A 15,640-nucleotide genomic window follows, 5' to 3' on the forward strand; every position below is an offset into this window, starting at 1 on the left:
CCTGAGATGGAGCCCCACATTGGGCTCTGTGCTGAGTGTGAAGCCAGCTTCAGGTTCTCTCTCTCCCTCTACCTCCTCCTGCTTGTACTCTCTCTGTGTGTCTCTCAGAATAAATAAATAATTTTTTTAAAAAGGGAATATTGTAATAAGAAATTAAGAGATAATAAATTCATCTTTCACGTAATACTATGCCACTTTTGAAGTGCTTGAAATAGATGGATATACTTCACAGACACTTAAAACACATTATTGTGGTAAGTGAGAACTCAGGAAACAATATGTGTATTATTATAGCATTAAGTAAGTTTTTAAGAAAACTGTTTATGGATGCATAAATCAGTACTAATATTATGGAAACATTGAAAGGAAAATATATCTACCACATTCACGACAGTGTTTGTCTTTGGGCAGCTGAAATGCCGGGGATCGGGATCATGCAGGGAAATGAAGAAAACTCAATTTTTGCTGGCAACAAATATAAGTTCTGAAGCCAAGTATAACTAAGTATTTCTACGTTTGTACATTTGTGTGTTTCTCTAACATTCTTTGGCTCAATGCCTTCATAGTGGGTATATATAGAAACAGGTGAATAGCTCAGACACCAGTAAGGAAAGAGTTCTAAGAAGAGTTTACAATTGAGAAATGTTGCTGAAGGTAATGGGATGTACGCTGGGCAAGTGCGAATTGCTTGACTCAAAATAGGCGCATGTAGCTGGGTGTCTCTACACTTGTTTTGTTTTATCAATACTCTCTTCTCTTTTGAGAGGTGTCCCACCTGCCTGGAACCACAGAATCTAACAGCTGTCTCAGAATTCCTTCTCCTGGGCTTCTCAGATGATCCAGAACTGGAGCCCATTCTCTTTGGGCTGTTCCTGTCCATGTACCTGGTCACCTTGCTTGGGAACCTGCTCATCATCCTGGCTGTCAGCTCTGACTCCCACCTCCACACGCCCATGTACTTCTTCCTCTCCAACCTGTCCTTGGCTGATATTGGTTTCAGCACCACGACCATCCCCAAGATGCTGGTGAACATTCAAACACACAGCAAGTCTATCACCTATGCAGGCTGCCTAACTCAGGTGTCCTTTTTTTTCCTTTTTGGGTGTTTGGACGATCTGCTCCTGGCTGTCATGGCCTATGACCGGTTTGTGGCCATTTGTCACCCTCTGAACTATTCAGTCATCATGAACCCACGCCTCTGTAGCTTGTTGGTCCTGATGTCATTTTTTGGCAGCCTTTTAGACTCTCAGATTCATTGTTTGATGGTGTCCCAACTTACCTTCTGCACAAATGTGGAAATTCATCATTTCTTCTGTGATGCACCTCAACTCTTCCACCTGGCCTGCTCTGATATCTCCACCCACACCATACTAATGTATTTTATTGGTGCCATCTTTGGTGGTGTTCCCCTCTCAGGGATTCTTTGTTCCTATACACGAATTGTTTCCTCCATTCTGAGAGTCCCATCCCCAGGTGGGAAGTACAAAGCCTTTTCTACCTGTAGCTCCCACCTGCTGGTTGTTTGCTTGTTTTATGGAACAGCCATTGGAGTGTACCTCAGTTCATCCATCTCCTCCTCCCTCAGAAAGGGTGCAGTGGCCTCGGTGATGTACACTGTTGTCACCCCTATGCTGAACCCCTTCATCTACAGCCTGAGGAATGGGGATGTCAAGAGGGCTTTGCAGAGGCTCCCCAACAGAACAGTTTAGTCGTTGACTTTTTTTTTTGTCTGTCAATTGTAAATGATTGCAGAACCAAACATGAAATTGTCAATCTGCCTCTTTGGTCATATAATTTTGGTAGCTCAGGGTTCCTATTCCTCCTGATTTGTCATATCTGAATATTGCTTATCTTGGCACATCTTTGATGGAATTAAGGGAATATTCTGGGACTCTATGTATGGCAAAATCACTGCACAATTGAATCTTACTAAACCTGTGGAATCTTCTATATTTGTAACCTACGACGCAGTTGTCCTGTAGAAATTCAAACTGTCTTTTAAAATATATTCTCTGGCGTACTTCTCAGCCATCAAAAAAATGAAATCTTGTCACTTGCAAATATATGGGTGGAACTAGAGGGTGTTATAGTAAGTGAAATAAGTCAGTCAGAGAAATCAATTATCATACTATCTCACTGATATGTGGAATTTAAGAAACAAAACACAGAATCATAGAAGAGGGGAAAAATATCAAACCAGATGAAATCAAAGAGGGAGACAAACCATAAGAGACTCTTAATGATAAGAAACAAACTGAGGGTTGGGGCACCTGGGTGGCTCAGTGGGTTAAAGCCTCTGCCTTTGGCTCAGGTCATGATCCCAAGTTCCTGGGATCGAGCCCCACATCGGGTGCTCTGCTCAGCAGGGAGCCTGCTTCCTCCTCTCTCTCGACATGTCTGCTTCTCTGCCTACTTTTGATCTCTGTCTGTCAAATAAATAAAATCTTAAAAAAAAAAGAAACAACCTGAGGGTTGCTAGAGGGGAGGGATTGGGGTATAGGGTAACTGGGTGATGGACATTCAGGATGGCACATGATGTAATGAGCTCTGAGAATTATATAAGGCTGATAACTCACTGATCTCTATTCCGAAATCAATTAAACATTAAATGTTAATTAATTGAATTGAAATAAAAAATAAAATATATTCTCACCCATTCTCACTGTCACGTCTATTTTTTAAATTTTTTATTTCTTTTCAGCATAACAGTATTCATTGTTTTTGCACCACACCCAGTGCTCCATGCAATCGGTGCACTCCCTAATATCTACCATCTGGTACCTCCGACCTCCCACTCCCCGCCCCTTCAAAACCCTCAGGTTGTTTTTAAGAGTCCACAGTCTCTCATGGTTCACCTCCCCTTCCAATTTCCCTCAACTCCCTTCTCCTCTCCATCTATCCTTGTCCTCTATATTATTTGTTATGCTCCACAAATAAGTGAAACCATATGATACTTGACTCTCTCTGTTTGACTTATTTCACTCAGCATAATCTCTTCTAGTTCTGTCCATGCTGCTACAAAAGTTGGGTATTCGTCCTTTCTGATGGAGGCATAATACTCCATAGTGTATATGGACCACATCTTCCTTATCCATTCGTCCGTTGAAGGGCATCTTGGTTCTTTCCACAGTTTGGCGACCGGGGCCATTGCTGTATAAACATTGGGGTACAGATGGCCCTTCTTTTCAGTGCATCTGTATCTTTGGGGTAAATACCGAGTAGTGCAATTGCAGGGTCATAGGGAAGATCTATTTTTAATTTCCTGAGGAATCTCCACACTGTTCTCCAAAGTGGCTACACCAGTTTGCATTCCCACCAACAGTGGAAGAGGGTTCCCCTTTCTCCACATCCTCTCCAACACACGTTGTTTCCTGTCTTGCTAATTTTGGCCATTCTAACTGGTGTAAGGTGGTATCTCAATGTGGTTTTGATTTGGATCTCCCTGATGGCTAGTGATGATGAACATTTTTTCATGTGTCTGATAGCCATTTGTATGTCTTCATTGGAGAAGTGTCTGTTCATGTCTTCTGCCCATTTTTTAATGTGATTGTCTGTTTTGTGTGTGTCAAGTTTGAGGAGTTTTTTATAGATACTGGATATCAACCTTTTGTCTGTACTGTCATTTGCAAATATCTTCTCCCATTCTGGGTTGCCTCTTTGTTTTGTTGACTGTTTCCTTCGCTGTGCAGAAGCTTTTGAACTTGATGAAGTCCCAAAAGTTCATTTTCACTTTTGTTTCCTTGCCTTTGGAGACATATCTTGAAAGAAGTTGCTGTGGCTGATATCAAAGAGGTTATTGCCTATGTTCTCCTCTAGGATTCTGATGGATTCCTGTCTCACGTTGAGGTCTTTAATCCATTTTGAGTTTATCTTTGTGTACAGTGTAAGAGAATGGTCGAGTTTCATTCTTCTACATATAGCTGTCCAGTTTCCCCAGCACCATTTATTGAAGAGACTGTCTTTTTTCCACTGGATATTTTTTCCCGTTTTGTCAAAGATTATTTGACCATAGAGTTGAGGGTCCATATCTGGGCTCTCTACTCTGTTCCACTGGTCTATGTGTCTGTTTTTTTTTTTTTTTTTAAGATTTTATTTGTTTATTTGACAGACAGAGATCACAAGTAGGCAGAGAGGCAGACAGAGAGAGAGGAGGAAGCAGGCTCCCTGCTGAGCAGAGAGCCCGATGCGGGGCTCGATCCCAGGACCCTGGGACCATGACCTGAGCCGAAAGCAGAGGCATTAACCCACTGAGCCACCCAGGCGCCCCTATGTGTCTGTTTTTATGCCAGTACCATGCTGTCTTGGTGATCACAGCTTTGTAGTAAAGCTTGAAATCAGGTAATGTGATGCCACCAGTTTTATTTTGTTTTTCAATATTTCCTTAGTGATTCGGTGTCTCTTCTGATTCCATACAAATTTTAGGATTATTTGCTCCAGCTCTTTGAAAAATACCGGTGGAATTTGGATCAGAATGGCATTAAAAGTATAGATTGCTCTAGGCAGTATAGACATTTTGACAATGTTTATTCTTCTGATCCAAGAGCATGGAATGGTCTTCCATCTTTTTGTGTCTTCTTCAATTTCTTTCATGAGTGTTCTGTAGTTCCTCAAGTACAGATCCTTTACCTCTTTGGTTAGGTTATTCCCAGGTATCTTATGGTTCTTGGTGCTATAGTAAATGGAATCGATTCTCTAATTTGCCTTTCTGTATTTTCATTGTTAGTGTATAAAAAAGCTACTGATTTCTGTACATTGACTTTGTATCCTGCCACATTACTGAATTGCTGTATGAGTTCTAGTAGTTTGGGGGTGGAGTCTTTCGGGTTTTCCATATAAAGAATCATGTCATCTGCGAAGAGAGAGAGTTTGACTTCTTCCTGGCCAATTTGGATACCTTTTATTTCTCTTTGTTGTCTGATTGCTGTTGCTAGGACTTCTAATACTATGTTGAACGAGAGTGGTGAGAGTGGGCATCCTTGTCGTGTTCCTGATCTCAATGGGAAGGCTGCAAGCTTTTTCCCATTGAGGATGATATTTGCTGTGGGTCTTTCATAGATAGATTTTATGAAGCCCAGGAAATTTCCCTCTATCCCTATACTTTGAAGTATTTTAATCAGGAACGGATGCTGGATTTTGTCAAATGCTTTTTCTGCATCAATTGAGAGGACCGTGTGGTTCTTCTCTCTTCTCTTATTGATTTGTTCTATCACATTGATTGATTTGCAAATGTTGAACCATCCTTGTAACCCAGGGATGAATCCCACCTGGTCATGGTGGATAATCTTTTTAATGTGCTGTTGGATCCTGTTTGCTAGGATCTTGTTGAGAATCTTAGCATCCATATTCATCAGGGATATTGGTCTGAAATTCTCCTTTTTGGTGGGGTCTTTGCCTGGTTTGGGGATCAGGGTAATGCTGGCTTCATAAAAAGAGTCTGGAAGTTTTCCTTCTGCTTCAATTTTTTGAAACAGCTTCAGGAGAATAGGTGTTATTTCTTCTTTGAAAGTTTGGTAGAATTCCCCAGGGAATCGGTCATGTCCTGGGCTATTGTTTTTTGGGAGGTTTTTGATCACTGCTTCAATCTCGTTACTAGATATTGGTCTATTTAGGTTGTCAATTTCTTCCTGGTTCAATTTTGGGAGTTTATAGTTTTCCAGGAATGCATCCATTTCATCTAGGTTGCTTAGCTTATTGGCATATAACTGTTGATAATAACTTCTGATGATTGTTTCTACTTCCTTGGTGTTAGTTGTGATATCTCCCTTTCTGTCCTGTCTATTTCCTGTAAAACTTTGGCTTTGATCAAATCTATTGATGCAGGTTGTATGAGAGAATGTATGTCACTGGTTCTCATTTTTGGCTTTTTGTTTGAAACATCTGATACACTTTAAAAATCCTCATGCCTGAGTCCCACTGCCACCAATTAAGATTTAATTGGACTGGAGAGTAAAAAGAACTTGATCAGTTTTTTAACAGCACCCCAGGTCAGTCCAATGTGCAGCCAAGGTGGAGGACACTTGAATTTCATCAGACATTTCATTCAAAAATAACTTGCATGTCTTCTTCAATTTCTTTTAGGAGTGTTCTGTAGTTCCTCGAGTACAGATCTTTAACCTCTTTGGTTAGGTTTATTCCGAGGTATCTTATGGTTTTTGGTGCTATAGTAAATGGAATCGATTCTCTAATTTGTCTTTCTGTATTTTCATTGTTAGTGTATAAGAAAGCCACTGATTTCTGGACATTGACTTTGTATCCTGCTACATTACTGAATTGCTGTATGAGTTCTAGTAGTTTGGAGGTGGAGTCTTTCGGGTTTTCTATATAAAGAATCATGTCATCTGCGAAGAGAGAGAGTTTGACTTCTTCCTTGCCAATTTGGATACCTTTTATTTCTCTTTGTTGTCTGATTGCTGTTGCTAGGACTTCTAATACTATGTTGAACAAGAGTGGTGAGAGTGGGCATCCTTGTCGTGTTCCTGATCTCAATGGGAAGGCTGCAAGCTTTTTCCCATTGAGGATGATATTTGCTGTGGGTTTTTCATAGATAGATTTGATGAAGTTCAGGAATGTTCCCTCTATCCCTATACTTTGAAGCGTTTTAATCAGGAACGGATGCTGGATTTTGTCAAAAGCTTTTTCTGCATCAATTGAGAGGATCATGTGGTTCTTCTCTCTTCTCTTATTGATTTGTTCTATCACATTGATTGATTTGCGAAGATCTGTACTCGAGGAACTACAGAACACTCCTAAAAGAAATTGAAGAAGACACAAAAAGATGGAAGACCATTCCATGCTCTTGGATGGGAAGAATAAACATCGTTAAAATGTCTATACTGCCCAGAGCAATCTATACTTTTAATGCCATTCCAATCAAAATTCCACCAGTATTTTTCAAAGAGCTGGAGCAAATATTACTAAAATTTGTATGGAATCAGAAGAGACCCCGAATTGCTAAGGAAATGTTGAAAAACAAAAATAAAACTGGTGGCATCACGTTACCTGATTTCAAGCTTTACTACAAAGCTGTGATCACCAAGACAGCATGGTACTGGCATAAAAACAGACACATGGACCAGTGGAACAGAGTAGAGAGCCCAGATATGGACCCTCAACTCTATGGTCAAATAATCTTTGACAAAACAGGAAAAAATATCCAGTGGAAAAAAGACAGTCTCTTCAATAAATGGTGCTGGGAAAACTGGACAGCTATATGTAGAAGAATGAAACTTGACCATTCTCTTACACCGTACACAAAGATAAACTCGAAATGGATAAAAGACCTCAACGTGAGACAGGAATCCATCAGAATCCTCGAGGAGAACATAGGCAGTAACCTCTTTGATATCAGCCACAGCAACTTCTTTCAAGATATGTCTCCAAAGGCGAAGGAAACAAAGGCAAAGATGAACTTCTGGGACTTCATCAAGATAAAAAGCTTCTGCACAGCAAAAGAAACAGTCATCAAAACAAAGAGGCAACCCACGGAATGGGAGAAGATATTTGCAAATGACAGTACAGATAAAAGGTTGATATCCAGGATCTATAAAGAACTCCTCAAACTCAACACACACAAAACAGATAATCATATTAAAAAATGGGCAGAAGATATGAACAGACACTTCTCCAAGGAAGACATACAAATGGCTACCAGACACATGAAAAAATGTTCATCATCACTAGCCATCAGGGAGATTCAAATCAAAACCACATTGAGATACCACCTTACACCAGTTAGAATGGCCAAAATTAGCAAGACAGGAAACAACGTGTGTTGGAGAGGATGTGGAGAAAGGGGAACCCTCTTCCACTGTTGGTGGGAATGCAAACTGGTGTAGCCACTTTGGAGAACAGTGTGGAGATTCCTCAGGAAATTAAAAATAGATCTTCCCTATGACCCTGCAATTGCACTGCTGGGTATTTACCCCAAAGATACAGATGTAGTGAAAAGAAGGGCCATCTGTACCCCAATGTTTATAGCAGCAATGGCCCCGGTCGCCAAACTGTGGAAAGAACCAAGATGCCCTTCAACGGATGAATGAATAAGATTTTTTTTCTAAGATTTTATTTATTTACTTGACAGACAGAGATCACAAGTAGGCAGAGAGGCAGGCAGAGAGAGAGAGGAGAAAGCAGGCTCTCCATGGAGCAGAGAGCCCGATGTGGGGCTCAATCCCAGGACCCTGGGATCATGACCTGAGCTGAAGGCAGAGGCTTTAACCCACTGAGCCACCCAGGTGCCCCAAATTAATAAGATTTTTTTTTAAAGATTTTATTTATTTATTTGACAAACAGAGATAATAATTAGGCACACAGGCAGATGGAGAGAGAGGAGGAAGCAGGCTCCCCACTGAGCAGAGAGCCCGTGTGGAGCTCGATCCCAGGACCCTGGGATCATGACCTGAGCCGAAGGCAGAGGCTTAGCTCACTGAGCCACCCAGGCACCCTCAATAAGATTCCTGGTATAGAAGACCTAATTATCTCTAAATTACTTGATTAAGTCAGTGGCTGTACAGATATGTCATATGTTGCTCTCTGTAGTTGAAAAAATGTGTCTGAATTTTATGATGAGATAAGTAACTTGGAAGTCAGAAATGAGGAATAGAAGTCAGCTTCTTCCTGAGAAGAGGATGGGGTTTAGATACCACCCCCCACCCAGTACATTCACTTTTCTCCGTCAATTAATAATAGCAAGTCCTTAGAGATTGGGAGAACGTGGACCAATCTGGCTAATTATGTGCCAAGTGCTTTGAGCCCTCAACTGTAAACAATCAGCCTGTGCTTCCCAGCCTTTTAGTTGTCAGTCCCAGGTCACTGGGCTCCATACATGTGTCTCCTCCTCCCAGAGCTGTCTGCTTGAGGACACCCATACCGGCATCTGTCTTCCTGCCAGTCCTGGAAACAAAGCCTCAGTCCTCACCCAGCTCCAGACAGGGGAGAGGCAGCCAGCTCTGCAATCCTCCATCCTCCTCCAGCAGAGGCACAGTACAGACCAGTGAGTAGGAAGTACAGTGGGAGTGACTGAATGCAGCAGTGACAGGGAGAGCATTATTCCCTCCTCAGCAGACCACTGGGGCAGTTGGGATAGCCAGACAGGAGGGGACCAAAATGCAAAGATTCAGCGCAAAGCCCTATGAAGACCTAGTGGTGTTGGTTCTGGCAGGGACCCTAGCACTCCTATTTAGATTTCTATTTTTGTCTCATGCTAGTTCTATTTCTCCTGGGCATCTTCCCATCAGAACAGGAAAGAGGTCCTTTTTAACTGTTCCCTAAGTCCTCCAGATGATCATGAAGGTGATGATGATGGTGAGGATGGAATGATGTCAGTAAACACAATGTTGCAAACCATTAGCTTGGGACTCCATGTGCCAGACACTGAGATAAATTTTCTACATGGTTTGCAAACTTTTATCTGCATTTCCACCCCTAGAAAGACAGCAGCATCTAATATCATCATTTCAGAGATAAGGATAGGAGCATAATATTTTTTTTCACATATTTTTTTTCACTTCCAGATTTTATTTATTTATTTTTGTGTTCAACTCCCCCTTTAAAAAAAAGTTTTTATTTAAATTGCAGTTAGGAGAAGGGAGGGAAAAATGAAGAGTTGTGGGAATCAGGGGGGAGTTGAACCATGAGAGACTGTGGACACCAGGAAACAACCTGAGGGTTTTAGAAGGGAAGGGCTAAGGGGATGGGATAGCCTGGTGGTGGGTGTTAAGAGGGCATGTATTGCATGGAGCACTGGGTGTTATACTCAAATGAATCATGGAACATTACATCAAAAACTAGTGATATACTGCATGGTGACCAACATAATAAAAAAAATTAATTGCAGTTAGTTAACATACAGTGTACTATTAGTTTCAGTTGTACAATATGTTGAGTCAACACTTCCATATATCACCCAGTGCTCATCAAGACAAGTCCCTCCTTAATCCCTTCACCCATTTCCCCCTCTCCCCACCCACCTCCCTTCTGGTAACCATCAGTTTGTTAGGAGTTTGTTTCTTGGTTTTCCTCTCTCTCTCTCTTTCCCCCCCCCTTTAATAGTTTGTTTTGTTTCTTAAATTCCATATATGAGTGAAATCATATGGTAGTAGTCTTTTTCTGACTGACTTATTTTGCTTAGTATAGTACTCTCTAGCTCCATTGCAAATCTCATTCCTTTGGTGGCTGAGTAGTATTCTATTGTATACATACAGCACATCTTCCTTTTGCATTCATCAATCGATGGACACTTGGGCTGTTTCCCAACAACACTGTTGTTGATAATGCTGCTATGAACATCAGAGTGCATGTATCCCTTTGAATCAGTATTTTTTTTAAAGACTTTATTTATTTATTTGACAGAGAGAGAGAGAGAGACAGCAAGAGAGGGAACACAAGCAGGGGGAGTGGGGAAGAGAGAAGCAGGCTTCCTGCTGAGTGGTAAGCCTGATGCAGGACTTGATCTCAGGACTCAGAGATCATGACCTGAGCACAAGGCAGATGCCTAATGATTGAACCACCCAGTTGCCCCATGGATCAATATTTTTGTGTCTTGTAAATACCTAATAGTGCAGTTACTGGATCATAGGGTAGTTCTATTTCTAACTTTCTGAGGAACCTTCATACTGTTTTCCAGAGTGGCTGCACCAGTTTGCATTCCTGCCAACAGAACATGAGTGTTCCTTTTTCTCCACATCCTCACCAACTCTTGTTTCTTGTATTGTTGATTTTAGCCACTCTGACAGGTGTGAAGTAATATCTTATTGTAGTTTTGATTTGCATTTCCCTGACGATGAGCAATGTTGGCCATCTGTATGTCTTCTTTGGAAAATTATCTATTTGTGTCTTCTGTTCATGTTTATTTTATTTTATTTTTTAAAAAGATTTTATTTATTTATTTGACAGAGAGAGATCACGAGTAGGCAGAGAGAGAGAGGACAAAGCAGGTTCCCTGCTGAGCAGAGACCCTGATGCGGGGCTCGATCCCAGGACCCTGAGATCATGACCTGAGCTGAAGGCAGAGGCTTAACCCACTGAGCCACGCAGGTGCCCCTTCTGTTCACGTTTTATTTTTTATTTTTTTTATTTTTTATTTTTTCTGTTCATGTTTTAATTGGATTATTTGTTTTTGGGCTGTTGAGTGTCATAAGTTCTTTATATATTTTGGATACTAAGCCTTTATCAGATATGGCATTTGCAAATATCGTCTCCCATTCCATAGTTGCCTTTTAGTGTTGTTGATTGCTTCCTTTGCTATGCAGAAGCTTTTTAAGTTTTTCCAGATCCTGGGGTAGACAGGGGATGAATTCAGGTTTGAATGCAGACAGTGAGACTGTTCACAGGCTACCCAGACAGTATTCTCTCCTGCCTATCCAATTCATACGTCCCTTTCCTGTTACTCCAGGCAACGACCTCCCCTCGCTGTGCTCTTCCCGTTTGGCTGTTCATGCTAGAAGACACCAGAGAGCCGTTAGTGTCACCTGCTGCATCAACTGTAGAAAAGATGGCTGAGATGAAGGTAGAGATCATAAAGAGTCAGCTCATGACAATTCAGGGTAGCTCTCTTTCTTGCCTCAGCTCTCAGATTTTGCTTCATATTCCACGTCCTCCCCCATTCCTATAATTTAGGCCCCCTTGATCTCTAAGGGAGATATGGGGTCAGGATGTTAGATTCCATTCTTAGTCAGGAGATAAAAAACTGTTGCAAGATTATCTTAGCAATTTTGGAGAAGACCTCTGGACTTCTGCTGAAACTCGCCGAAGTGCAGTGAAAGAGAAGAAACAAGTCAGTTCATGCACCTCAGAGACCCACCACTTAATTTGGAATCTTATCTGCTCTACTTTCATCTATATGACACTGGGTGAGTTCTTAATGTCTTTGAGCCAGTTTATACAACTGTACTGAGCAAGAATTAAGATAGCACTGACCATGTAACTAAATATGTTAGATGCATATAGTAAGGATAAGGTAAATTTGGGGTATTGTTGTGGTTGTTACTGTCATTATCAAGGCTAAGCACCATCTATCCAACTAAAATATCCTGTGATCAGAAGGTTCTGTTTTCCCTAGATCCTGAGAGAACTTCTTTTTTGGTCCTTATGCAGGTAGATACTGAGTGTTTGGAGGGAAGCAACTGAATCACAGTCATTTCTGATTTCCCAGAGCTTATACTTTGCTTGGCACAGTGTAGGCTACAAGAACACCAGTGATCTCTGTGAAATATTGAATGCACCCTTCTTTGGTTCTCAGAAATGGGGCATAGACAATGTGGGTTCCATGCATTGTGTGGTTTGCTTCCTTCCAGTGATGTTTCATAGATCTGGATGAAAAATAAAACAGTGCTTTTCTGTATCTATGCCACAGATTTTCTATGAGACCTATCATTTTCCACTTAATACAATCTACATTTAAACATTACTGGAGATTTCCACAGAGATGAAAATTAAAAGAGAGGAAAAGAGAAAGGGAGGCAAATCTTACTGCACTTAACTGAGACACATTTTACCATTTCCACCCTCTCTCTCTCCCTTTCTTTTCTTTTCTTTTCTTTTCTTTTCTTTTCTTTCTTTCTTTCTCTTTTTAGAGAGGGAGAGGTGGTGGGGGCCAGACTTGATCCCTCAAACCTGAGATCATAACCTGAGCCAAAATCAAGAGTTGGACACTTAACCAATGGAGTCACCCAGGCACCCCAATTTCCACGCATTCTTGAATGAATTTCCTGGGACATGATAGGATTCTAAGTCTCTGATATATAATAAAAGTCATTAAACATTTCTCAGGATTGGGTTTCACCAATAAACCCACCATTCCAGTAACAATGCAAATTCTGATTTACAAACCATGACTGAGTATTTATTGGGTGCAAACTTCTTTTAGATGCCACATGTATCTTGATATGGATGATGTTCTCCCTACTTCTAGATGGAGGGTAACAGCACAGAGAGGTTGGGATGCTGACATATACCCCATGTTTAGTCTGATTCCCATCCCAGGGCTACGTGCACTCCACGAGTGTAGAATGGTTGCTTTCTTTTCAAACATGCTTTAGTTCCAGATGAGCAAACAGAAACAGGACCAACAATTCCTTGTCTTGGGATTCTGTGAGTTCATCTGTGAATTAGGGAATTGGGATAAGTGGTTTGCAGGGACCTTTACTACATGAATATTATAGATCATAAGATTTTTTATGAATAGTAATGGATTTTGCAGCCTATTTTGGAAATCTGTGATATAAAAATATTATTCCTTATCCAAGATAGGCACTTTTCTGTGTTTTTATCATGGAAAGACCACTGGAACAAAGACTTCGGGGATCTTTCTGATTCTATACCTTGATAATAAAAGCATGAAGTTGTTTTGTCTATACCTTCTATTAGGAAAACAAATGTAGATAATTAATAGTAAAATTGTACATATATTGATTTTTCACAATGTTATCATCTTTTATGCCTATATATTATAGAAATTCTCATTTGTGTAATACACAGGGGGGCACAAGAATTTTATTAGCAATACTGTAATAAGGGACACCTGGGTGGCTCAGTCAGTTAAGTGTCCAACTCTTGATTTTGGCTCAGGTCATGATCTCAGAGTCCTGAGATGGAGCCCCACATTGGGCTCTGTGCTGAGTGTGAAGCCAGCTTAAGGTTCTCTCTCTCCCTCTACCTCCTCCTGCTTGTACTCTCTTTCTCTGTGTGTCTCTCAGAATAAATAAATATTTTTTTAAAAAAGAGAATATTGTAGTAAGAAATTAAGAGATATTAAAGTTCATCTTTCAGGTAATACTATGCCACTTTTAAAGTGCTTGAAATAGATGTATATACTTCACAGACACTTAAAACACATTATTGTGGTAAGTGAGATCTCCAGAAACAATATGTATATTATTATAGTATTAAGTAAGTTTTTAAGAAAACTGTTCATGGATGCATAAATCAATACTATATTATGGAAACATTGAAAGGAAAATATATCTACCACATTCATGATATTGTTTGTCTTTGGGCAGCTGAAATGCAGGGGAATGGGATCATGCAGAGAAAGCAAGAAAACTCAATTTTTGCTGGCAACTAATATAAGTTCTGAAGCCAAGTATAACTAGGTATTTCTATGTTTGTATGTTTCTCTAACATTCTTTGGCTCAATGTCTTCTTAGTGGGTGTATATAAAAACAGGTGAGTAGCTCAGACACCAGTAAGGAAAGAGTTCTAAGAAGAGTTTACGATTGAGAAATGTTACTGAAGGTAATGGGATGTACGTTGGGCAAGTGCGAATTGCTTGAATCAAAATAGGCGCATCTAGCTGGGTGTCTCTACACTTGTTTTGTTTAATCAGTACTCTCTTCTCTTTTGAGAGGTGTCCCAGCTGCATGGAACCACAGAATCTAACAGCTGTCTCAGAATTCCTTCTCCTGGGCCTCTCAGATGATCCAGAACTGGAGCCCATTCTCTTTGGGCTGTTCCTGTCCATGTACCTGGTCACCTTGCTTGGGAACCTGCTCATCATCCTGGCCGTCAGCTCTGACTCCCACCTCCACACGCCCATGTACTTCTTCCTCTCCAGCCTGTCCTTGGCTGATATTGGTTTCAGCACCACGACCATCCCCAAGATGCTGGTGAACATTCAAACACACAGCAAGGCTATCACCTATGCAGGCTGCCTAACTCAGGTGTCCTTTTTTTTCCTGTTTGGGTGTTTGGATGATCTGCTCCTGGCTGTCATGGCCTATGACCGGTTTGTGGCCATTTGTCACCCTCTGAACTATTCAGTCATCATGAACCCATGCTTCTATCGCTTGTTGGTCCTGATGTCATTTTTTGGCAGCCTTTTAGACTCTCAGATTCATTGTTTGATGGTGTCCCAACTTATATTCTGCACAAATGTGGAAATTCATCATTTCTTCTGTGATGCACCTCAACTCTTCCACCTGGCCTGCTCTGATACCTCCACCCACACCATACTAATGTATTTTATTAGTGCCATGTTTGGTGGTGTTCCCCTCTCAGGGATCTTTTGTTCTTATACACGAATTGTTTCCTCCATTCTGAGAGTCCCATCCCCAGGTGGGAAGTACAAAGCCTTTTCTACCTGTAGCTCCCACCTGTTGGTTGTTTGCTTGTTTTATGGAACAGGCATTGGAGTGTACCTGAGTTCATCCATCTCCTCCTCCCTCAGGAAGGGTGCAGTGGCCTCGGTGATGTACACTGTGGTCACCCCTATGCTGAACCCCTTCATCTACAGCCTGAGGAACAAGGACATCAAGAGGGCACTGTGGGGAATGATCAGCAGAACAGTCTAATATCAGCATTTGTCTTAATCTTTCTGGGTTCATAGAACTGGAAAATGCAGGAAGTCAACAACAACAAGAAATTCTGAATCTGCAGCCACATGGTATATATACCTATATGGATCTCTGCTTTTTGCTTATACAACTATTCCTGTTAGCATAGCTCTAATGGAATTGGGGGATTATTTTGGACTCCCCACTTAAGTCATAGTCTGCAGGATTATTTATATCTGTACTCCTCTCTCTTTATGCACTGCCCAGGTCTCTTGGTCATGAGCAGTCTTGTTTCTATCATTGCAAAATAATCATAACTCTTTCTCTCTTGTTTTTTTCCTTTTTTAAAAAATTTTTTCACTTATTGATTT

General features: G+C 40.9%; 2 protein-coding genes across 2 annotated transcripts; both read left to right on the forward strand.

Moving 5' to 3' along the window:
• Positions 1-734: 734 nt before the first annotated feature.
• On the forward strand, positions 735-1,709 carry LOC308349641 (olfactory receptor 7E178-like; the record flags this gene model as incomplete). Its single annotated transcript, XM_080814425.1, has 1 exon — positions 735-1,709. The coding sequence occupies exon 1, from the start codon at positions 879-881 to the stop codon at positions 1,707-1,709; it is 831 nt and encodes a 276-aa protein (XP_080670551.1). The 5' UTR covers positions 735-878.
• A 12,624-nt stretch (positions 1,710-14,333) lies between these two features.
• LOC308349665 (olfactory receptor 7E178-like) lies at positions 14,334-15,287 on the forward strand (the record flags this gene model as incomplete). Its single annotated transcript, XM_080814459.1, has 1 exon — positions 14,334-15,287. The coding sequence occupies exon 1, from the start codon at positions 14,358-14,360 to the stop codon at positions 15,285-15,287; it is 930 nt and encodes a 309-aa protein (XP_080670585.1). The 5' UTR covers positions 14,334-14,357.
• Positions 15,288-15,640: the final 353 nt, after the last annotated feature.

Source organism: Martes martes (genome assembly GCF_963455335.1).
Source record: "Martes martes genome assembly, chromosome: 1".
Classification (NCBI taxonomy): domain Eukaryota; kingdom Metazoa; phylum Chordata; class Mammalia; order Carnivora; family Mustelidae; genus Martes; species Martes martes.